Genomic DNA, 26,712 nt, shown 5'->3' on the forward strand with positions numbered 1-26,712 from the left:
CTGATGATGAACAGTTGCTGACTCTTAAGTTACTCATTCAGTAAAATCACTTAAATAGTTACTGTCAAGTTTTTCCTTATTGTTTAAAACTGCAAAATCTCCATTAGAAATGCAATTTCTGCATACAGAATGGAATCATGTATGTGAAAGAGATTATCTGTTTGCAAACTGAAATCACAAAACAAATGTTTTCATTTATTATTTGAAAGTAAGTCTGTTATGTGACTAATACAAAAAAATTAATTACATCCGGGTTGTTTATACATCAAACAATTAACTATTGTTTTCATTAAGTGTAAGATAAAATAGCATTAAATAGTATTAATTTTTTTAAATATAAAAACCCTCTATACATATTTTCCAATTCCATTTTAGCATGACGATTCCAATTTTATGCAAAAACTTAAATGAAAACAAAATGTTCTCCCCCAATAGCTATTCTTTGTTACTTTTGAAATAGTTTTGTAATGTATTTCTTTTATTTAAAAGTTTTTCTTTTCTTAAATTTAATGACGAGAGGAATTATAATAACAATTGAAGTTTGGGTCTCTTTCTTATTTGGCACAAAAGTCATTAAAATCTCAGTATTTAATGTGATAAAGGTGACAATATTTTAAATATTTATTTCAATAATAATAATAATAATAAATTCAAGCAAATTATGTTAGGTAATTTAGAATTAAAGGATTATTTGAAAGATGTTTTAATTTCATTTCATATAAGACGATTTCATTTCGCTCCATTTCGTAAAATAAATCCATTGCATTGTTAGTCACACCCTTCTCTACGATGAGGGATAGCTTTCGCCCTTCGAAGATGGGTCGGCACTAGATGATAGGAACTGGCGGTAGGTAAACGTTGTACAAGGTTCAGGCAGGAAAACATTTATAAATGGACATGCTTTGTCATTTTTCTTTAAAAGCAAATTACTGATTATGTATTGCTATGTAAGATTGATGAAAGTGAGAGCTTGTGACTGAAGTCTTTTAACGTGGGGACGTGAGAAAGCCTGCCGGTATCACGGTACCAATTGTTTTTCCACAGACCTCAGTGCTAATGTTTTGTGAAATAAATATACTTTCTATCCTTCCTCAGCATGATTGTCACACACTGTCATAGAGAACAACGTTTGATTGTCAATTTGACAAGGGCAAAATCAGGTACTCCAGTGCATTTAAGAGAGATAACTCTGCGGGAACTAGTCAAGGGTAAGAGTTATCTAGTCACAGACATTTTCAGCCTTGTGTACCACATTTAAAAAAAAAATCATAAAAAATAAAAATATGATCTAGATATGAATTAACATAATCTCATATGTTGCCAGACTCTAAACTTTTTTTAAGCCTAACAGAAAGTACAACTCTTACTTAATGTACCTATCACAGCTATTTTTTATGTTTATTACTGAATTCAATGTTCCCTACACCTTATGCTCTGCCCACCTGGGCTTGTACAGTTGGTACCGTTATACCTGCCAGTAGCTTCTTGTGGGTCGGTGGTTCTTCCTGGGGTTTTCCAGGGTTCTTCCTCCACCAGCTATACTGGCCACCATGTATAGCCTATCTTATGCTGAAAAATGGCATTAAACCCTACAAGAACAACAACAGCTTAAGTATTTGGTGGCTAGTCTATCATGCTGAAAAATGATGTTAAACCCATAACAACAACTTGCATGGCTACTGTCAACAGGAGCTTTACGTTATATCGTTTAATTTTTACCATCATCTTGGATTCTCGTGGGTCGGTGGTTCTTTCCGGGGTTTTCCAGGTTCTTCCTCCACCATTAATACTGGCGGCCATGTATAGCCTATCGTGGTGAAAAATGGCGTTAAACCCCACAACAACAACAACAACAACAACAACATCATCTTGGATGTAATATAATTGCTAAGCAGACATCAGTTCATTGGCTACAGGCCTCTGCTTTGATTTACATTATGCATGTACCTTAATTCTGATGGGTTTTTTTTGTTTTTGATTTTTGTTATGGTTTTTTTTGGGGGGGGGGCAGCCAATATGGTGTGCTAGATTTGTTATTGGTCCATTATAGCAGTTACTGCAACACAGTCCAGATCCAGTCCATAACATGGACATGGACATTACAGATTCGGTCCATGCAGATTTATTTTGGGGCCCTGGGTGGCCAAGTGGGCTATGGCGCTTGCCTTTACAGATCACTGACATTTCATATATGTCCATGTGGGTTCATGCCTCAGACTAGGCCAGCATAGAGATGTGAAAAAGCTTGCCAGTAACTTCTTTTGGGTTGGTGGTTCTTCCCAGGATTTTTGCAGGTTCTTCCTCCATCAGATATACTAGCTGCCATATTTAGCCTATCCTGTGCTGAAAAATGGCATTAAACCCAAAACAATAATTTAAATAAGAAATCATTTCTGTCATGGTCATCCTATACTATCAAACAGTGAGGGTTCAGTCCAAAGTTTTTTGTGTGTGTGTGTGTGTGTGTGTATGATTTTTGCGTGATCTTGTTTGGCTTTGTAATTCTTACTATAACCTGTTATTTACTTATTAGTTAATTATGAATTATTATGCCAACTTTATGGATTTGATTCACTTTATTAAGTAAACAAACAATACAGGTGAAAATTATTTATCACTGTGAACGTTCACAATGGTAACCAGGTATTAAACTGGGTCAAGTAAAGATGACATTGGGTTGGGTCTTTTATAACAAATAACGGTAATATAAATTTTTTGCTCACATTGTGACATCACAGCGCATGATGTTATACTGTTTCACACCTTAAGTTCACTGCAAATGTCCACATACTTTAGCATTCATTTAGCCACATTCATTTATTCCATATGTATTTCTTGAGGCACATATATATATATATATATATATATAACAACCTTCCAAGGAGTAGGGGTATATGAGGATGACAGTAAAGTGAATAATTACCATTTAAAGGTGTGTGGAATCAAATTCATGAAAATTATACCCATTACTGAAATTAATGAAATTGTATTGAATGCATTCATGACCTCTGTATGACTTGCACTTTAACTGGATACTGAAAATCATGAACATGTTTTCAATATGAAGAAACCTAAAAAAAAATGAAAACAAAATTTGATATTACTATTATAAAAATCATGGAGTGATCTTGGGCTATCGGCAGAGAATGTTGGTGGACTGATTGTGCTATGGTCCAAGTAGTCCCAGAATCTGATAATAACTTTTAATGTAATAAGTACACCTTTATGATCGGGTGCAGGCTGATCTGGACCAAGCTTAAATGTATTGTGAAAAATTTCTGAGCTAATTTGAACCAAATTCTTAGCTGGTTCAGACCATGTGTAACATTCAGTTTTGTCTTAGATTGAAATGCAACATTTGCAGTTGTTTAAAATTTGTTATTTCTCATTATTTCCAATGTATGTTTAGCAGTTCAGAACTGCTTTGAAGGAAACAAAATCCTGATTTTACATGAGATAATATAGTTGTTTTGATACCGTTCTGGTGGCCTAGTGGTTAGAGTGTCTGCCTCAGATGTGGGAGGTTGTTGGTTCGATCCCCTGCAGAGTCATACCTAAGACTTACAAAAATGGTACTAACAGCTGCCTCGCTTGGCGCTCAGCATTAAGAGATTAGTGTTAGGACTGGTCAGCCACATGTCAGGATAATGTGACTAGGTGAGACATCATGCTACATGTCTGCTGCATGATGCCCCAGTGCTAGACTTCACTATAAAACTGTCACACTGCAGACATCGTAGTGATATGACTGAATATTTTTTAAAGCTACATAAAAAATCCAAATCACACACTCACACACACATAGTTGTTTTCTATACAGATCAGATGAAACAATGTGAGAATGTTTATCAGGTGTTGCCTATTTAATAGTGAGATATTTTCGAGGCAGCTCATTCACCTTTGTGCAAAATTTAAATAGTTTACTTAATTTTATCATGAAATAATACAGTTGCTAATGCTGACATAATTCGTGAAAACAGTAAAATTATTTTGTCCATTAATGTTGGTCGGAGTATGATAATACTTTTAATAGATTTTTGAGCATGTTATATTTATCCTGTATATTGTACTATATACTAAATAATACATGCTTAAAAAGTGAGAGTTCCTGTCAAATTTATGATTTAATTCTCTATAATACATCAATATTCTGATAATCTTGTGACCTCTTATTAATTATGACAAAAGAGAAAATGATAATATAATGAAAATGGTGTTTTCTCTTTTGAAATAAGAATATATTTTACTAATATTTGTTTAAAAAATTTGTGTCAATTTTTTCAACAGAATTCAAATTTATACAAATTGCTAACATTGAACTAATTGATGCTAATGTAATTAAAACCATTATCACCAGCTGTTTAATATTCTGGTCACTATACCCTTAATTAATAATAATAACTAATGCAATAATAGCAAGATCATTGGAACATCAATTTACAATGCCTGTTTGATTAATGCTGCTAGTGCTACAATCGAATTTACCATTTTAGAGCACAAAATTTAATGGTGTAATTAAATAACTGTGTAATCTTTCCTTACAAGGAAATATTATATAATATGTGTTAATATAATAAAATATCTGTTCAGAAATCAACATTGAAATGATTTAGTATGTGCTTGAAATGAAATATTTACATTCATTAATATTTGCTAAATTTTCAAAGGATAGAATGAAATTAACATAAGTTGATTTACTGGTTCACTATTTTACTTACACAATAAAAATTCAATTATAACAGCAAAGTATATTTTAAGATTGTGTTACTCATCAATAACTCTTTGCACAATATTTATTCTGTAAAAATAATGGGAAGAAAACACGATTTGCATGAGAAGTCAATAAAAGTCGTCAGTCAATTTATATGCATTACTGCTTGTGTTAAAAGTGGCCCATACTGGTCTGATTTATGAATAGTTTCAAAATGTTTTTCAGAGATGATAATTCAGAGAATAATTGTATGTTTTCTTTATTGTAAAAATTGAAGAAGAAAATATTAATTAAAGAGATCGTAATATAAAATATATATTTTGTTATTAATGAGCTGAGTGATACCAAAGACATAAAATGGTACTAGCAGCTGTGACATGACTGAAAAATTGTTAAAGCTATGTTAAAAATCAATATCACACACACATCACACTTATAATATTTCATATTTTTTCATATCAGCCTGACATTTGGTCACAATATTCCCATAATTTGGTCTGCATCAGTCTATAATTTGATTAGAATCAGCCATGGTTCATATTAGCCAACATTTCTATAGTGACAAAATCTTACTGCTTAGAAAACCCTCTTTCATCTTAAAATCAGTAGCTTTCGGGTGCATTCATAATCATTAAGTAGTTTAGATTTTTTAGATTTTAGGGCAAAATGTAACTTCTCATATTATTCAAAGTAAAATTTAATACCCCATAGCAACTTTTCACCACAACCCAGGATGGTCCATGTATTTTCTTTTTCATCTGCACAATTTAATTTATTTAATAATGCCAAATACAAATACTTCTAACCTTTTCAGGAAGAGAGACCTTCTTAAATTGTAATATACTTCCATGAGTAGCGCTGGTCGGAGGAAAGAGAAAATCAGTTAGCCATGTTTCCAGCAACAATTATTCAGCTGTGTCAGAGTTCTGCCAGTAAATTTCAACATGTAGCAAGAAGAATCCACATCACCCAGTTTTGCAAGGACATTAATAATGGACAGTCCATTACTATGGTATTAGGGCCTTGGTGCATGACACATCATATCTCAAGCTCGAAAAGAAGTTCGTTGTTATTGAGCAGTGTGCGTACCATGGCAGGCCATAGCCACTGGGCAAATATTAAGCATACCAAAGAGGCAAGAGATAATCAGCGGGCCTCCTTCATGACAAAACTTGCTCACAGGGCGATGAATGCTGTTAGAGGTAAACATAAAAACCTAGGATTGTTTAAACCAAAGCGTATATAGACTGGAAAGTCAAGCTTGTATTGCAGTAGAAAATATACATTCAACCCAGCTCTAGTGACCACCTTTATAATAACAAGCACATGAAAGAAGACAGGTACAATAAGTCACATTTATACATAAATTGGTATGCAAGTATATTATATTATATACAGATTTCCTTCACTATGACACTATAAGGTCCATAATTGCCAGGTGCAATATAAGGCAAAAGATGGAAGAAGAAAAAACTCTTGAGCATGTACATGTATTTGTGATGATGGGGTGGTTGGGTGTGGATAAAGAAGACGCATAATGAACATAATTTGTGTTTTTGTATAAAACATGAAGCTGCTTCATTTAGGTAATTTTGCACTTAAACAGATAAATGTTTCAAATGAAAATAAAAATATTGAAAAAGTCATTTTCTTAAATCCAGATTCTCTGCAGAACTGACTTAGAAGTTTCACACTGTAGATAGATACATATGAAGTGATTCGACTTTACTGTTCAGAACAGTTTGTCAAAGTACACAAAACACTTCAGGAAAGACATACATGTTGGTAAAAGAGTAAAATTCCCAGAATAAAACTTCAAGTTTTAAAGTTTGAGAAACTTGGTGTCAGCATTAAAATTTGACAATCTTTTCACAAGGTGGTTATTATAAACATGTAAAAGAATTATGTGAATCTAATGGTGGATAGTCCCTTTAATTGAATTAGGGAAGAATGCAAATTGAAAAAAATTGTCTCAAATGAGGAAATTGTTTCTTTATTAAAAGCTTGGAAACCACATAAAAGTTTGGCTCCCAAAACCTTGACCTGGCCTCTTTAGAAACTATCAAGGGGCCATTTACTTCATAACCCAGAAATCTGTGTTGAACTATTGGACATAAGGAAGTATCACATTTACATCTTTTGAAAGATTCATTGATATAAAAGGAAAATTCCATTGATGTATTGCAACCTTGTATCATAGAGGATACGAAGTTTGCTGACCCGACTGTATGACAGCTGTCTTGAGTGATTACAGGCAGTTAGGCTGAGGTAGGTTACTGTAAATATAATTTAATTAGCCCACAAAGTGATGTATCTCCTTCAGATACGTTCCCCAATCTCAGCGTAAACTAATCTTTTCATAACTTTTCAGGCTGACTAATATTAAAAAGACATTTAAATGTTAATTTGAAATATTTTAATGGAGTTCCATTGGTTTATCTTCACTGTATCAGGGATCATGCTACTATCATTGTTCCTATAAGGAAGGAGATCTGTGTTAAATTATGCAGAAGGGTCTCTTCTAGAACCACACATGTAGGAGTGGACATCTCTCCTCTTTTTGGAAAAAGTAGATTTTCTAAATATAGGGCAAAGGAGGGAGATAGGAAAGTAAACAAACACATGGAATGCGAACATTATGCTCTATTCATGTGTTTTTGATTAAGGTTTGTTGGTAAATATTTTAGGAGTTAATAGAAGTCCTTTGATTGCACTAGAATGGACTCTGTAATGACAACTTTCAGCTTGTCCTCTAAATGGCATTTCAGGGATAAGATGAAGGGGGTCCAAATGCCTCCATCCTGAGAACTCGAGTGTCCCCTGCAAATGTAACCTGAAAAGCATGGTATTTAACTATAATGAGCCAGAGTAGTTAATCTCAATGAAAAGAGTACTTATTTCAACAAACAGATTACTTAATAATCTCAAAGAGAGTACCTAATCTCAATGAAAAGTGCTTATTTCAACAAATAGATTACTTAATAATCTCAAAGACAGTACCTAATCTCAGTGAAAAGAGTACTTATTTCAACAAACAGATTACTTAATAATCTCAAAGGTAGTACCTAATCTCAATGAAAAGTGCTTATTTCAACAAATAGATTACTTAATAATCTCAAAGACAGTACCTAATCTCAGTGAAAAGAGTACTTATTTCAACAAACAGATTACTTAATAATCTCAAAGAGAGTACCTAATCTAAATGAAAAGTGCTTATTTCAACAAATAGATTACTTAATAATCTCAAACACAGTACCTAATCTCAGTGAAAAGAGTACTTATTTCAACAAACAGATTACTTAATAATCTCAAAGAGAGTACCTAATCTAAATGAAAAGTGCTTATTTCAACAAATAGATTACTTAATAATCTCAAAGAGAGTACCTAATCTAAATGAAAAGTGCTTATTTCAACAAATAGATTACTTAATAATCTCAAAGAGAGTACCTAATCTAAATGAAAAGTGCTTATTTCAACAAATAGATTACTTAATAATCTCAAAGAGTACCTAATCTAAATGAAAAGTGCTTATTTCAACAAATAGATTACTTAATAATCTCAGAGAGTACCTAAGCTCAATGAAAAGTGCTTATTTCAACAGATAGATTAATAATCTCAAAGAGAGTACCTAATCTCAATGAAAAGTGCTTATTTCAACGAATAGATTACTTAATAATCTCAAAGAGAGTACTTAGTCACAGTGAAAAGAATACTCCTATCACTCAGTAAATTACATAATCTCAAAGAGAGTACTTGATATCAGTGAGTAGACTAATTATTTCATTCAGTATTTTCAATCGGTATATAATAATCTCAGTCAATATATTACATAATAATCTCAACCAACAAGAGTACTTAATCTCAACAATCATAAATTTCCTCTACAGACAATATAACAAGAAGTTGAAAATCAAAATGTTAACTTCAGTTTTTTATGTTTATGATGAAAACCTAGTCTTGTGACATCTATTCCAGAGGGAGGCGGTGCTGATCCAGCAAAAAACAAACAGCTTTCCAAGATAATTGAACAAGCCAGACAGAATGATATACCAAACAAGAGAATAGAGGAACTCCTAAAGAAACTTGTATGGCATGCTTGTGTACCTAATGTGTGAGAGAGTCGAAATGTCTTGCTAGAATTCAGATCACAGTCTTGTTACTTTCATTCAGTCCAAAATACATTTAAACCATGCTGGTTACAAGGTTAAGCGTAAGCCTGCTTTTGTGAATTGATTTAATACTTGCAGAACAATTGCAAAAAAAAGGTTCACAATATTTGCTGATAATCTTGCCTATATTGGGTGCTCAACAATGAAAGGAATGAAAATGTCATCTTGGTCCCTGATTACATTCCAGTGATTCAAGGTGTGTAAGAGAAGATACCTTTTCAAAAGCAGTATCAGTAACATTAGTTGGATAATTTCTTTCCAAAAAATGTTGACTTAATTCTAAGACTTTAAAAAAGGATCATCAGAAATAATTCTTCCTTATTGCTTTGCTTGACTGTAAGGTATGCCATCTTTGGATGATATGAAGAATATTCAACACTAGTTACCCATCCTAGGAGGGGAATAACAAAAAAGTGAAAGCAAAAATAAAAAATGGGATGAGTGAGTTCAAAATTAAGTTTAAACATAAAATACAATAAAAGTATATTTTTTTATTGGGATGCTGCTGCAGGTTTCGAACTCACAACCTCTTTTTTGGCAGCTGAGACACAAATACAAATGTGGGTGTTTACATATAAGATGATGAACATTTGTGTTTAAAGTGTAGTTCTATAATTATATTTGTGTTAGTGACATCTATGCAGTGCTTGAAATTAGTGGTAGTTGGCTCTCCCAAGGACGGTCAGTTTCCTGTTTGACTTGTCATAGTTTTCATAATTGTAATAGTCCATTTTATAGTACAGTTTCAGCAGCCACCAGTTACCATTTATTTATGCTGTCATACATAATTTTTTAAAATCTAATTGATTAAATTGATGTCCAAGTTCTTCATAGCTAGATTTTGTATGGTAAATGTTTAGTTTTTCATGACCTTTCCTACATCATGTTAGATACATTTCACATTTATGTTTGGGTGTGAGGTCAGAGCACATTGCCTGTTGAAAAATTATAAATCAATGAAACCACACAGAGTCATCATAGGGTAGCAACTTACCATAGGGCAGAGTAACCTTACATGACCATACTTTGGGCCCTAAAATTGACATGAAGATGATTTGTCATCTCAGAAAGTTTGAATATTATATTAGCTATATCTTTAATTTGCGGGTGGTTTTTTTTAAGTAAAAGAACACGTAAATGCTGGTTTTGTTACCACATTGATGAATCTGACTTTTCCTGCCGGTTTCCAGTGGTTCTCGGAATACGTACATTGAAAATTATGTGTCTTTTCATTTCTTTTAAAAACATTAAGCAACTTTTAGCATTTTAGAGTATTTTATACAGTGTTGGAAATGGGTTTTTTTTGGTATCACATGACTTTTGGACCTCCGATGTCATGGATATGTGTGTGTGTGTGTTTGTGATTTAGATTTTTAATGTAGCTTTAACAATTTTTCAATCATATCGCTACGATGTCTGCAGTGTGACAGTTTATAGTGATGTCTAGCACTGGGGCATCGTGTCGCAGATATGTAGCATGATGTCCCACCCAGTCACATTATCCTGACACCAGGCCAACCAGTCCTAACACTAATCTTTTAATGCTGGCGCCTAACGAGGCAGCTGTTAGTACCATTTTTGTGAGTCTTTGGTATGACTCGGCCGGGGTTTGCACCCGAGACCTCCTGCATCCGAGGCGGATGCTCTAACCACTAGGCCACTGGAGCGGTATCATGGATATGTGTACTGCGACTAGTGATGCAAATGGTCAGTTTTAGTCAGTTTTCATTGACACAGCAAATTACAAACACAACATATATTTTACTCACAACATTGCATGGAATCAGCAGATTTTGATGAGCAGTGAACCTCAACCCTAATATAAAAGTTGGAATATCTAAAATGGGCAAGGAAAGATCAGAGGAAACTCAGACTAAACGACTGTAAACCAGATTTTTAACCTTGTAAGACCGCCATAGTACTGCCATGGTTATCAGAATCCCTATTACATTTAACTATTCCATCTTTAAAGCTGTCACACTGCAGACATTGTAGTGATATGACTGAAAAATTGTTAAAACTACATTAAAAATCCAGATCACACACACATACACACCATCTTTAAAGTATTACCATCAAGGAGACATTTTGTTCAAAGGGTCCTATCTGTTGTTAAAATCCTGCACTGTATAATGAGTCAACTTCACTTAATCACACTGGGTAATACCTTAAATCATTTGTGGAGTTAAAGTACGTATGATTTTGTTTTTAAGTCTTACGAAAATGACACTTAAAATACGGACTTGTGGATTAAAAGTAAAAACTACGGAAATATTGTTGTGGTAAAATCCAGATAATTGGCTCATCCATGTTTGATTTGGATCCAGGACTCATTAGAGATTTAGTGGAGTTAGTCAAGGAACCAGATTAATTTTACAGTAGTACCTCTGATGCTGCACATAGTTTTTCATGCAATGCATTTACATGATGAAACTGTAGATTATAAAAATAAAATAAAAAATGGCATCCAGAAAGCAATACATGTTGAAGATCAAAGGGAAAATAAGCCTCTTAAAAAGTATTAATAATCAGTACAGAATAAAAAAAGGAATATTCCGATTCTTGTGAATAAAAGCAGGAAGGGACACTATTATGTTTATTGGATATCATGTGTACATTTGAATGTGTCTCATGAGATATGATTGTAGTCATCATGTGATTGTAGTCATCACGTAAAATGGAAACAGATCCATCAGTTTGAGAGATAGTAAGAACCCTTTGAGCAGAATAGGGTTTGAAACTGAACTTTGTGCAACTGTACTCGATATAAAATTTAAAATTTATTATTGCTGCTTCACTAAGCTTTGAATCCCAAACATTTGAAATGTATGTTTTCCAACCTTTCAGTAGCAGTACTTGATATTTTGTTACACCTTACTGAAAACTGGTCAGACTGATTTAAAAAAACAACTGCCTTGTTGAGATGGTCTTGTTTGGGTTGGCAGGTCTGTAATTAGGAGAGTGAATAAGGGTCTTTATCCTTTTGTTTTGTTATTTTATTCTCTCTAGATGATAAGGCTCTGAAATGATGTTTACTAAATAATCTGTTTTTTTACAGCTAATATCTGGAGAATCAGTCACTGTGTGTCTTGTGAATACTTTTAAGTAACTTTTGTTGGTTTTCTAAACAAGATGTATATTTCTGAATTATGAATGATGGTGATATTTAAGAACTGAAAGTGTTGTAAATCTAGATACCTGTCTGAGATTGTTTTGTGGGAAGGACTAGTAAATATTCATCACGACTAGTAAATTTTTTAATCTTATAGTCCTTCATGCTGCAAAGAAATGTTATAAATTTTAGACCCAATGATCCAAGAATGTTTCTCCAGATAAAACACCTTGTACATGCTACCTTAATAACAATGAAAGTACATGTAGATTATCCAGAGGAAACCTTTGCAAGTTAATAAAATGTGTGCTTGAAAATAACTATTTTCATTGGTGATATGCACTATATTAAATGGTAGTCCTATGACAGCTTATGCATCACTAGTGATGGGAAAATTTGAATATGACTAATCCAGTAAGCCAGATGTGTGGCTAAGATTTCATGATGCCATTCATAGCTAAGATTTCATGATGCCATTCATGGCTAAGATTTCATGATGCCATTCATGGCTAAGATTTCATGATGCCATTCATGGCTAAGATTTCATGATGCCATTTTTATGATCAGGAAGTAATTCTTTAGGAGCTCTTCACTGTTTCAGTAAATTTCAGTCTGCAGTTAATGTGTGTTCAACAGGTCGAAAATTCAATGTCATTTTTGGACTTTGATGTCATTAAAATGAAGGTAACCATATAACTACTACTATTTTGCATGTATTCCAGAATCATGCAAAGACACAATACTGTACAGTTAAATGAAAAATTAGAATCTTTTTTTTCTAATAATAATGTTTTAAGAAATTCTTGACAAAGTTAAGTCTCAGTTTTTTAAAGCAAGGAGATTATCCAATTGATGTTATTGTTGATGCCTTTGAAAAAAGGTATCTTGAATTCTTCCCGTACACATTCTTATTCAGTGAACTGTAAAGTCACGGACAAAGATGACATTATCATTCCTTTTGTTATTAAGTGTAATCCTGTTGTACCTAATGAATGTCAGATTATCTACGAATGTTTAGATCTTTTTTGCAGTTTTCTTGTCATTTAAATGTTAAATCACCTCACAAAAGTAGGCCTACACTTGCTTATAAAGAACTAAGAAACTAAAAGATTTCCATGTGTGTTCTTAGTCAGTAGAGTAACCATTTATGAGTGGTACATTAAATAAATGTAAGAGATGCAGATGTTTGCACTATTCTTTCCATATTGAAAATCCATTTTTCAGTAACAGTAATACCAAAGAAATATTAAAGCAGCATTCCAATGCTAACTGAGCAACTTCAAATGTCATTTATTTGACAGCTTGTAAAAGGATGCATTTCATACAGTATGTTGTAGATTCCTGTCAACAAGTATTAAATACATGAACGGAGATTTGAAATAAATAACTTTTATCAATTCATCTTTTTCATCTCGTGTCACAACACACATTAATGATTACTTCCACAAGTTACAAGCTTTTGGATGTATGCTAATTGATATAGGTAATTAAGAAATTGAATGTCTGTTGAAAGAAACATGGATTCTTTGTCTTGGTACTCTCTAATTTTAAGATGATATATAGACCTCATTAAATGATAAAATCATAATATTTGGTCATTTCTATTTCCCTACTGCTTTATATAATGAAAATTGTCTAATTCAAACACTAGAACTAGGCTTTTATAGTTTCATTTATTGTTTGCAGAGAACACAATTATAACAATGCATAAGCATTGTGAATTGAAAAATATATAGCTTTCTCAGGTCTTTTCTTTTCAACAATTTTTTATCATGTTGATAAAAATTAATTTAAAAATATGATTGTTTTAATGATTTATATAAAATGTTACAGTCTTAAAAAAATTGTTTAATGTTTGTACAGTTGTACAAAGAAAAGCATTATTGGACAGTTCTGAACTGGAATGACTGAAATGAAATATATCAGATTTCATTGTCTGGATACAGTTAGACATATCTACAAGGTTATATCTCTATGGTTATTTGTCAGCTTCATTAACTGGTAAATTCATTATTATTGATTCATCATTTATGAAGCTGAGAGCTTGAAATCAATATTGAATCATTTATACTTATTTAATTAAAAATAAATCTATATGTCATTGACTGTCACACCAAAAACTTATTCCAGCCATCTTGGGTTCCTCATTTGTGTGCATCAGGCTATCGGACTATTTCTGTGGGGGTCACATTTTGCTGGCAGTTAAATGGATATATCTTCTAACTCAGTGAATGAACATGCATCAAGTATTGCACATGAAATGTTAAAGAAATAAAGATTCCAAATTGTAGGGCATAGTTTTCAGGTCTACCATCAATCTTATGGAATTTTCAGCTCCTGTGTTGGTGATGATTTCCTCCAAAAGAAGTACCTATCATGCAAGATACATACCTCTTTTTCTTTGTGCTTTAGTTAGGAGACAAAATGGTTCGATGTTAAAATTGAAGATTTAGAATCGTAATGGTGACGTCGCTGTTTGCAGTCCCTATTATTAACTTAAAGTAAATTTTGCTGGTAAAATAATTTGCATTGGCAAAAATATTATTACTAATATTGTCGCATCTTCAAGTACAGGACTGTATCTCCCAAGTACCTATGATGTGAAAGATAGTAACCTCTGAACTTCAGACGTTTAAGGTTATTGTAAGATAATATGAATTCAGAAAGAGCATTGATCTCAATGGAATAATTAATATAAAACTCCACAGGAAATGAAATATATAGCAGACCCAGTTAGAAGTATGTTTGGGAAGTCGTGAAGTTAAATTAATGTCCATATTTCTAAAATGTTTGAATTTACCTTTAAGTCCATGAACTTGCCACAAAGATAAGAGAATCTTGTTTGTATAGTTATCCATAGAATATACAGCTGTCCTTCATTATAACATTGTTCTGGATATGTACCCATGACTGAACACATACCAGTGTAATACGGAATAGGTTGGGCCCTGAGTGGCCTAGTGGTCTAAAGCACTCACTGTTATGGATCATTGCCAATGTGGGTATGTGAGAAAGCTTGCCAATAGCTTCTTGTGGGTCTGTGGTTCTTTCTGGGATTTTCCCTGTTTCTTCCTCCACCATTTATACTGGCCACCATGTATAGCCTATCTTGTGCTGAAAAATGGCATTTAAACCTATAACAACAGCAAAAACAAAATGGGTTGAAAGAATACAGTATAAAGTTTCCTATTATGTCCTTATTTTCTTCTCAAAGCACCATTATTATTTTTTAAATTGATCATTCCTGCTATAATGTTTTTCAGAATATAAGGCTATTCTCATTATATTGAGATTCTGTACATGTTGTGATTCTCACTATAACAAGGTTCTGTATATGTTGTGATTCTCACTATAACACGGTTCTGTTTATGTTGTGATTCTCACTATAACACGGTTCTGTATATGTTGTGATTCTCACTATAACACGGTTCAGTACATACCCACTTGGCAGTTATAGATCCCAGCTACCATGTTAGAATGAGGAAGAGCTTTTACTTTCAAGCCATAAAATTAATTTATTATACTTGGTTATTCCTAGGTAAATCATTTACAAAACGGACACATTATTGCAGCTGCAAGTTTGTTTTCTAATTGTTTCACTTTAGATCAAGTAGTACAGCAGTGCATTGCAACTGCAAGTTTGTTTGATATTTGTTTCACTTTACATTAAGTACAGCAATGTTGTCTTGTAATAAAGTATGTCTGTTTTTTATTGTTATAGTCCAGTTCAAGTGATTCTGCATCATCATTAATATTAGAAGCCACTGGTCCAGGAGGTTCTGCATTGGTTATTGAGGCATTGGCTGAGAAACCAAAGAAAACTTTGCAGGAAATAGAGTCGTTTATCAGGAAATCAGGGTAAAAACATCCAAAATTACACACTATTGAACAGGATAGTGTAATTTGTAAAATTTAAACTTATTTAGCTCTGTGTGATTTGGGTCTAGTTTTGTATTAATTGTTTGATGTGTGTTGTAAGTTTTCTTTTGTCTGCAATACTTACTATTGTTGCTTTGTCCAGATAGGACTTGACCAGTTATTACCAGATTTCACAAGGTGCGACCTTTGAAGTAAATATAAGATTTCAAAAGAATGCTATCTGTACCTAATATGACTACCATTACACTTTTTTATTTAGGCCAATTGTATTTATTTTAATTTACAACTAAGTTACTATTTGAAAGTTGGAGGAGCTTGTGGGGGGAGGTTTATATACCCTCAATCTTCTATGTAACAACAAGGTTTTACCAATTTAATTCTGAGTGAAAAAGTTACTTGAAACATATAAATGAGTATGATTTGTTGCATGTCTTTTATTCCCAAATTAAAAGTAACAATAAAGAAACATGAAATTATTCCTAGAAATCATTACTAAAGTTTTAGGCAATTGAAAAAATTTATAAAAATCACCACATTTGACAGAAAGAAAAAAATTACTACTGAAAGTTTTTATTGTACTGCAAGATAAGTTTGTATGTTTACTTATAGTACATGCAAAGGATGTTTGATATTTAAATGTTAGAAATGAAGCAGTTACTGTATATACTCACCTATAAGTTGAGTCTAACTGCAAACTGCATAGACCCAGATCTCTATAGTATGCTGGCAGATCTGGGTCTGTGCAATTTGTTTGAAGTAAATTGCATCACGATTCTACATAGACCTTGATCTGCAGGTGCATTGTGTGATGGCAGATCAGAGTCCGTGTTGTTTGCAGTTGTTCTGGACTTATAAGCATGTATATTTGGAATTTTTTTTATATCTTATTTAATATTTAGATATTTTATCTTTGTTTTAGTGGCATATAAGGTATAGTCCTCATCAGTGCACTTGATAACATCATCTGTCCCGTGATTGTACCTGTCCCATGACTCTAACTCTGCATCAGTCCCATGACTGTATCAACCTTTGCTGTGAATTTCAAAATACTGTACATTACTTAAAATTTTTTATTATTTCTTGGGTATCTGTTGTAGATGTTATTTTCAATGGATGGTAGTTAAATTTCGTAATTGGGATTACTTTTGATTCCTCAGACAAATATTTTTTCATTGAGTTTTTAAATTTGTGGGTTTAGTAGTGACCAGGACATTTATGAAAATTGGTACCCCTTGAAAAGTATTGAATTCAGAATATTGAGACAAAATGTATTATCACATTAAGAATAGTTTCATTTAGAAACCAGTGCTATAGTATAAACTATTAATTTCTCTCCCCCCTCCCCCATTTTTTATATTTAAAAACAGTACTTTACTATTTTGTCTTTTGTAGATGTCATTTGTTTAAATACAGTCAAACCTGTCTTGATGGTTACCCAAGTTCAGCAGTCACCTGGTCACAACAGCCGTTCTAATTTCCCCTGGCAGATTTCTTATATAAATATTGTGTAATCAGAGGTCACCTGTCTTCTGCAGTCATCGGCCATGTGTTTCTTAACCAAGCAGTGGTTTCACACTGCCTGCCATGGTCATTGGAGCATATCAGTAGTGACCACCACAAGTATGCAGTTTAAATTTCTTTTGTGTTGTTGAGCAAGGCATGGTATATATAAAGGTACATGTAATCTCTAAGTAGAGGTACACTGCACTATTGATATCCCATGCGGTTTAGGTACTTCTGCTAAAAATAGCCATAGGAAGCTTCTTTTCATTCCCTAATCATCAAAGGTCGAAAAGAAAAGCTGCTTTTTTTATACCTCATTGAGTTTGAGCGACAGCTTAATCTCTCAATTTTTTTAACTCTGAACACCTGGTTTCATGCCTAATTGTACCAAAAGCTCTAGCAAAAAGTTATTCATGTGTTTTACCAACTGTTAGCTGTCAATTGGCCAAAGTTATTCATGTGTTTTACCAACTGTTAGCTGTCAGTTGGCAAAAAGTCATTCATGTGTTTTACCAACTGTTAGCTGTCAGTTGGCAAAAAGTCATTCATGTGTTTTACCAACTGGTAGCTGTCAATTGGCAATTTTAATTAGGAGATATTTCTCCTGATAATGAGATAAAAGTGTTTGCATGTGTAATAGAGAGAAGAATAGAGAGATATAAATGAGTGCACTTACACATTTTAGTTTTCTTCATTTGATGTGAGAGTGGGTGGGTGAAATAATAATTATAATATCACTAGTAATAATGCTAATGCTGTTAGATTCATAGTACATAAATTCATCAAGTTTGAGAGCTGAACTTGCCTTCAGGCATCACTTGTCTACAAAGGCCACATTTTGCCCTTTCCCATGGGTAGCTGCTGTAGACGGGTTTGACTGTATCATGCAAATTGATAGTTTACTTCATGCATTTAAGCAGGATGGTAATAAATAGAATTAGATGTGTTTTGTGTGGAATGAGAATCCCACTCAGAGGCATGGTTTTTCGCTTTTCTTCTACATTGATGTATCATGTGATATATTTGAAATTTGAAAAAGAGAATGAAACCGTGAATTCATTTATTTTGATGGACATCAGTTTCCATGCATTTGGAAAAAGGAATATTTTTGTTTGTACTTAAATTTATGGATTGGGGAAGGAATACTTTGTTTTCACAGAAGGATCATTATTTGTTGGATAATTCAATTCTTGCTTTGTAGCAAACATAAATTCTATGAAAATTGTACCTTTCCAGAAATTCTGAATTCACAGTAGATAACTTGTTCCTTTTTTTTCCAGTGGGAGGGTAGGTGGAGCAATGCATTGTTTTGAACGTAAGGGTATGATCACTGTGCTACTGCCTGAGGACATGACTGATGACAAGGTGGATATGGACAAGTTCCTGGAAGTTGCTATTGAGGCGGGGGCAGAGGATGTTGCTCTTGGGAAAGAGGACAGTAGACTGGCCCTTCAGGTATTTTTAGCTCTGCTAATCATACACTAGAAGAGCTTATGAGATGGTCAGTTGTCTATATTCCGTCAGTCCATTAGCTCAAGTTATTTGCTACTCCATCCTTAACTATCTAGAGGACTGCCATACACACACATTCATCTGGTTGGCCTATATAAAAATTGAACACCACTATGGCTACCATAGTGGCCATCTTGAAAATCTTGTTATCGCTAATCTTGTTATGAATCAATATAGGGTTTTCACTGGAAGACTTCTAAAGTTTTGTTCATCCTCAATGAAAATGATGCTGATCTTAATCCTGTATTACTGCTGTGGCAGCCGTTTTTAAAATCAAGTTATCACTCAAGACTATAAAAAATGGTTTCAACACTCATCAGTTTAAAAAAAAGAAAGGATCTTAATTTAGGCACCTAGAAAATTGTTGTCTGCCATTAGGGCATTGGTCCCATTCAGGGATTTTTATTTTAAACTTTATATTTTTGCTTCCATATACATATTAGAATAACTTTATAAAGTAACTGAGAAGACTTGCACAGAGCTTCTCAAATTTAGAGTCCCTGTTACATTCAGAACCAGTCCACTCTGGTTGCCTAGTGGTTAGAGCATAGGCCTTGGATGTGAGAGGTTGCGGGTTTGAACCCTGGCCAAGTCATACCAAAGACTTATAAAAATGTTACTTACACCTGCCTTACTAGGTGCTCAGCATTAAGAGGTTAGTGTTAGGACTGGTCAGCCTGGTGTCGGGATAATGTAACTGGGCGAATATGATGCAACATGTCTGTGGCATGATGCCCCAGTGCTGGACATCACTATAAACTTACACACTGCAGACATCGTAGCGATATGACTGAAAAATTGTTAAAGCTACATTAAAAATCCAAACACACACATTCAGAACCTCAAGGTTTTTGTCCTGGACTCAGTTTATCAGATTGGATGATACAGTTGAATATATTGAACTCCCATGGAGTTCTTCTGGTGGGCAACACTTAAATGCATCTAGGGCACCAGAATTGAAAGTAGCAAACTGTTTCTTTAGAGTTAAATTTGTGATGTTGGTTTTGCTTTAGCATCAAATCATGGCAATAAGTTTATGTAACAATAAGATTCTTTTCTCATGACCGCAGATTGGATTCTGAAATCAGTTGTGTATGTGTGAACCATTAGATGAAATTTAGTGTGTATTGCTGAGATTATGGAAGAGGATAAAATAAATAATGTTTGTGTTTGTTCATCAACAACATAATGATAATCATGAATCTTCTGTATTATGTCTCTGTTTTTTACTTTGATCACCAACCCCCACTTCGGCTTTCATCACTTTTCTTTGAAAAAACTGGAAAATCAATAACTTCTTACCATGGTACTTAAGTATAGCATTTAAATAATACATACAGCTAGTGCAGTTTCCTCTCTATATTGCCCCTCTTCTTTCAATTCTAGGGGGTGAAAGGCTCAAACAAAATGAAGAACATGGGGATATTTACAAAGCTATCAATTCTTATCAGGGTCATATATCATTTCTTTTTTTCTTATTTCTTTTAGTTTTTGTTTGCATCAGGTTTATATTAGCTCTACTGGTCATAGACCAGAAGAGCTTGTGGGATGATCTATTGTCTGTTGTTCATCAGTCGATTAGCACAAGTTTTGTTATTGCTACTCCTCCTACACTGCGTGGAGGATTGCCTTGAAACTGTACACACAAGTTTATCCTATAGTCTGGTTGGTCTTAAGTGAAAATGGTGTCAATCAGACATCCAGCATGGCAGCCATATGTAAATTTTATCACTTTTCTAAAAAGAAATGGAAAATCAAATCAACAGGAGTTTCACCAGAAGACTTTTTATGATAGGCTATACCTGGCAGCCAGTGTATTTAGAGGAGGAAGATCACACTGATCCACAGGAAGCTACTGGCAAGCTTCCTCGCATACCCACATTGATTTAGCCTAGACTCAAAGTCGCATCTAAGTGAGATGCGTAAGTTATCGGTAAAGGCAACCTGCTTAAACCACGTTGAAATGGGTGGCTGTGAGTTGTTATGGTGAAATCTCAACCAGTGTCTAATAAGTGTCAGCTTTGATAGCAGTTTTGTAATCTGCTTTTCCCTTTCAGATATATTTTATGATCAATCGTGTCTGTCAATACATGTCAGTTGATTTGTAAAATGAACTTTGTCTTAACCACATGAGAGGAATGTATCATATTTTGTATATCATTTTTGCTAGAATGAGTAAGCACTTTTTGTTCCTTCATGCGGCTGCAGGGGATGGATGACTCAAGCATATGATGATGAAAATGTGATGTCTGATTGGCACCTTTAAAAAAATTTCAATTGTTTTCAAACGTGTCACATTCTACAGATATAAGTCAAAGCCTTTGATGAAAATGGAAAGAGCATCCATTTTCATTACAGTTAAAGCAGCTATGTGTCAGTAATCATTTTTTTCACTTGTAGTTCTTAACTGATGTGAAGGAACTTCATAGCGTAAAGGGCAAGCTAGAGGGTCGCCAGCTGCTGGTAGAGTCGTGTGAATACCAGTACATTCCCACCATGATGGTTTCCCTGAATCCAGTTGAACTGGAGACTGTATCGAAACTTGTAGACAAGATTAACTCGCATCCAGATGTTACAAATATCTATGACAATATTGCTGCATCAGCCGACAGTTGAGCTTCAGATTGCACTAGACAGCCTGTTAATTCTTTACACGAATCCTCAGTATGGATGCATGAGAGAACATATTCTAATCTTAGGATGGTTGCATGATAGAAGCGGAGTTTACATCTTCTAACAGAAGACGAAGAGATGTGAATTTCAAAAAGGAAATTTATCTGTTATCAGGTTTTTCTTTCTAAATTCATAGCTGAAGATTAATGTTTCCATTTTACAGTTTTTAAGTTTAAAGATAAAACCTAAGTCATAGTCGCATTTTATTGTGTGGTAATATTTTCTAGATATATGACTTTTGCAAAAGCAGTGAAAGTTAAATCTTAAAATAATCTCTTTTTAATTTAATGCTGTAACTAAACTGAGTTCATTCTGTTATAAGATGTATCTAACATCTCATGATTTTAGTGAAGCTTCATTTTCTTGTACAAGACAAAGGGGCAGCATTTGATTGTATTTCAAAATCATTTCACTACAATCAGCTATATTTTACCTAGTTATAAACAAAATCTTTCTGTTTGCATTTCAATTTTATTTTACATTGAAAATGTTAACCAGTTGTTTCCAAGGTGTACAAAAAAATGTAAATTTTAAAACTTTTTAAATGTATGAAATAAACTTATATATGCAGATATGTGCTCTTTTATGATGACTCTTCTTCAGACTCATAACTGAAAGTAATTCACACATTTGTCATCCCCTTAGTTAGAAAGGTCAGCAGAAGAAATACACCTTTCCAGTAAATAGATTGCACATGGCAAAAGTAACTAATAAGAGTTTTAAGAGTGTAATGTTTTGTTACAGGTGTGCTATTAAAGATTGTTTTCACATTGCTGGTGGACATATTTATTCTGATGGTTTTTTGGATAGTACCAAAGAAATCTGAATGTTTTAGGAAAGATAGCATCTTTTTGGTACTTAATGCTATGGAAATTTCTGTAATAATTGTAGTGTGTGACAGATTTCCGATATGTGAACCTCATCGGTAATATTTACTTACCAAATGATGCTGTAGGTATAGTAAACGATGATTCCTCCTTTATTTTGATGTGAGTGCACATTTCATGCAAGCCAGTGTACACCTTATTTTGATGTGAGTGCACATTTCATGCAAGCCAGTGTACCCTTATGCATGAGCAACTTTCCCAAAATATGCATTTCAGACACCATGTTCTTACAATTGCTGTTGATAATCTCACTGCAATTTTACATCTACGAATATAAACAATTGGCATGCCTCTGAGTACACATATCAAAACAACATAAGTTCTCTTGTATGCCCCATTTAGAGGTTGGATTATTTTGGAATCATTACATTCATCCATCCATCCATCCATCTTTGCATCCAGCACAGAATCTTGTTAGTACAACAATCCCCTCAGTTGTTATTTTTTTCAATGGCTTGCCAGGCAAATATTATGCCATCGTCTACATATTTACACATAGACAAATCAACTGTTATAAGAGATATTAGTAGACGCAAGACAAAATGTTGCATGTGCAGTAAGTTTAAGTTTTCACTAGATTGCCATGAAACTTGGTAAATGATATGGTCATTTGTGGACAAATCACTATGGTCCCAACAGTTTTGTTAGAATAATTACCGCATTCCGCACTTGTCTTTTACCTAAATGCAGTGTATGATAGACTCTTGTGAATGCAATTAGTCCGAAAGTTTTGATGGATCGCTGTGAACTTGGTCCATATTAGGGTTATCATCTGAAAATGCACGTATCAGTGTTTTTTAGTTTCTGTTAAGAGTTATTGCCCTTTTGACTTGCATCTGAATGTAGTGTATGACAATCTTGTGAAGACAACTAGTCACAGATTTGAGTGGATCACTGGGAAATATTATTGTCATCTGAAGAAGCACATATCAGAAAAGAACTGCCATTGCATTTTTTTTAGAGTTATAACCCTTTTTAACTGAGAATCTGGTGTAATGATAATGAAATCTTGTGAATGCAACTAGTCTCTCAGTTTTCGTTGAATCACCATGAAAGTTTGTTTATAATCATTGGAAGATGTGCATTTTGACATCACTTACTCCCATAATTTTTGTTGGAGTTATTGCCCTTTATGTCTTACAGGTGAATGCAGTGTATGATAGATTCTTGTGTCCAAGCTAGTCCTGCAGTTTTTCATGAATTACTTTGAAACTTTGTAAATGTTGTATTTGATGATGCACCTTTCATCCAAATCCCAATGCACCTTGATTTTTGTTAAAGTAATTGCTATTTTTTTGCTTGGAGCTTGAATGTGGGCTTATTTTTGAATTCGTAAGGTACTCCTTGTGCTTTTTTTTGGTTACTTTACCCTTTTGAAACTGCAAGGTTTCATCTGTGATGTGCAGTTGTGAAAATCTAATTAAAATTTTTAACTGCATGCTAAATATTTTAATATGTGCAGGCATAATCATGCAGAAAATCAGGATTGAGTGTAGATTCTAGTAAAATGTTGCTATTGTGGATTACCATTTCAGTTGGTTGAAAATGATGGTAGCCAAAGAATTATGAATTTGGTTAACTTACATGTTGAGTATTTTTAATTAAATCAATATCACTAATATAGTTTTGCTTTATATAAAAAAAATGCACTCCTGGTTCAACTGATTTTGGTATTCCTTAGCTACCAAAGGTCCTTAAACAAATGAAATGGCAGTCAACTTCTCTTGATGATGGTGGTTGATCTAGAAGTCATGTGATCAGCTGGTGCTATGATTGCTACAGGTTTCATTACACTCACTGTACTATATATGCACAGATACAGACTCTTATGCATCTAATTAGATATTTTCCAGAGGGTCATTCTTTTCAAAGAGTTGGTAAGAAAAAGTAGAGGGTCAATGAGGGAAAGTAGAGACATCAGGGGGAAAGAAAGCCGCTAAAAGAAATACTTGGGTGTGAAATATTACCTCATATAATTAAAAAGTGAGCAAAACAACAATGCTATAAATAGTTTGCTCTGTATAACTAGTTTTATATCTTGCTGTCATTTAATCTTAGTTTTATACCTACCCATCATCTGCTGTGTTTTTATTCCCATACATGGTCTACCAGAGAGCCGATTATCTGCTAATAATTAGGATATTATTTATTTACAGCTATGGCACCTAGGAGAAAATAATCCATGGTTGACCCCAGACAGATATCAAAACTACCAATTTCGATAATGGGTCAAAACAAATTCACTATACACCTCTACCTCGATAACTCGCGCACAGCGTGGTCCACAAACATAGACTGCACTATAAGCGAGGCGCGAGTTACCGAGGGACCTCCAAAAATTGAAAAAATCACTTTGACGTCGAGAAAACCGTACGGGGAGGGGGCGACGTTAGGGAACTGGGCTGTTGAATGACTGAATCCTCATTTTACAATCACGTCAATAATAATTTTTAATAATGCACTTTTTCTAATGAAGTTGTTTGTTATTCTGTATAAATAACATTTTTTTCTCTCAAAATATCCAACATATGAAAGATCATTCCAACTGGTTTGAATATCCATCATGTGTACGCGAAAAATCTGTGTATGACGTCACTGCTTTTTGCTTTCTTGATGAGTCTGGTTCCCGTACTGGTATTTAATAGTATTTTGCAAAATCGGTAGTCCACAATTTGGGAACTAGACTAACTGTTGATACACGACCAAACAAGATTCCTGTTTTTTCAAAAACATGCGACATTTATTTCGTGACACGTCTACGTCGAAACTCATTTTTTTTTTTTTCAATTAATACATTAATAATGTCGTGATTTCATTGGAAATAATAATGACATTTCTTATCATACCTGAGGATATCTCTAAATGCCAGTTCAAGAATTCTCTGAAACTCGCTTGCCCACAGTGGTACGTATCTGTGAAATCAAGCTCTTTATTTTACGAAGTATTCTTTTCGCTTTGCTGCCTTGTTATCTTTGATCACAGTTATGAAAGAGTCGGTTAATTTAAGGTAGTTTCTGTTTCATACACAATAACGTTTATTACAATGTTCGATTGATCAAATAAAGTGAGTTCACCCGACATACGACCAAGGCCGCTAGATTTTAAGTTAGTTCAATTTTTGTGCCTTTTAACTTTTCTTTTATTCCACCTCCTATTTTTTATTCAAAAGACATAATTAACGTGATAATATAAAGGAGGCCAGCTTTTAATTCAGTGCAACAATACAACAAATACTTCCACAGGTCAGTTATCAAAACATGGTCGGCACTTAATTAGGTTCTCAGAGAAACGCTCACGGACATAGCTGTTACGGTAGATTGACGCATTTTACATTTAATTACAAGAGGACACATTGCACTTATGACGATTACACTTAAAAGGAACTAAAAGATGGAACTAGAACCCAAATTTCAATTGATAAAAAAAATTATTTAATTTGTATTTATTTATTAAAGTACTGCCTCCACTCGGCGTGACATTTTCATTGATCGAAATTTCCTTACATATCGTTGATTGTGGTGTATTAGGAATGTCGTTTGGAAAGAAAATGTAAAAAATTGTACGAGGTATTTTTAATTTTGATATTTCATAGTGTTGATTACAATTTCCAGGTCCTATCTACCATTTTCAACGATAAAACGAGCGATACATCAAAGTTTCCGTTACCAATTTTGATAGAGATTTTCATCAAGTTCAACAAATAGGGAAATTTGGGGTGGGTGGGTATTTTTGGGTTTAAAAAATGGGATCCACTCCTGACACCGCGTTATAAGCGGGTTCGCAAGTTATCAGGGCGCAAGTTATCGAGGGATTGGTGTGTGTGAATTTTATTTAGTGGGTTTAGCGTATTGAAGCCTTTAACTAAGGCAAATACGTTTAATCCTGTGGACAAAACATGCTACAGTCCACATATTTCTGATCCTGTTATCTTAGAGGTCTTCAATTTTATTGTTTTAAAAGACATTTTAGTATTGAAATTTGATGAGAAAGTTTGATTGTTATACATCATAATACAGAGAAGTAATTCTAGCAATAAACTACATAAAGTTTGACTTGCGTTATCTTTCTTAAATTCCATTTCAGGCCCACTTTAACAATATATGTCGATGGTGCCTTTATTTGTTCTTGCTGCAAGACTCACATTGTTTCATAAATCTCATAAAGACCCTTTTCAACAATATAATGTCCGTTTTTACTTTGTTCTTGCTTCATTGATTAGTTTTAGTACGGTGGAAATCTTTGTCAATGGATCTAACTTTGTTTATA

The 26,712-nt window shown here is 33.7% G+C and overlaps 1 protein-coding gene across 1 annotated transcript; it reads left to right on the forward strand.

The window, feature by feature from the left end:
• Nucleotides 1–775: 775 nt before the first annotated feature.
• Nucleotides 776–26,498, forward strand: LOC149779604 (uncharacterized). Its single transcript, XM_089940374.1, has 6 exons — nucleotides 776–847; nucleotides 5,526–5,913; nucleotides 8,687–8,796; nucleotides 15,714–15,850; nucleotides 18,655–18,829; nucleotides 21,287–26,498. The coding sequence occupies exons 2-6, from the start codon at nucleotides 5,601–5,603 to the stop codon at nucleotides 21,500–21,502; spliced, it is 951 nt and encodes a 316-aa protein (XP_089796500.1). The 5' UTR covers nucleotides 776–847; nucleotides 5,526–5,600; the 3' UTR covers nucleotides 21,503–26,498.
• The last annotated feature ends 214 nt before the right edge of the window (nucleotides 26,499–26,712 follow it).

This window comes from Sinohyriopsis cumingii, chromosome 17 (assembly GCF_028554795.1).
Source record: "Sinohyriopsis cumingii isolate HCF-2022 chromosome 17, ASM2855479v2, whole genome shotgun sequence".
Taxonomy (NCBI): domain Eukaryota; kingdom Metazoa; phylum Mollusca; class Bivalvia; order Unionida; family Unionidae; genus Sinohyriopsis; species Sinohyriopsis cumingii.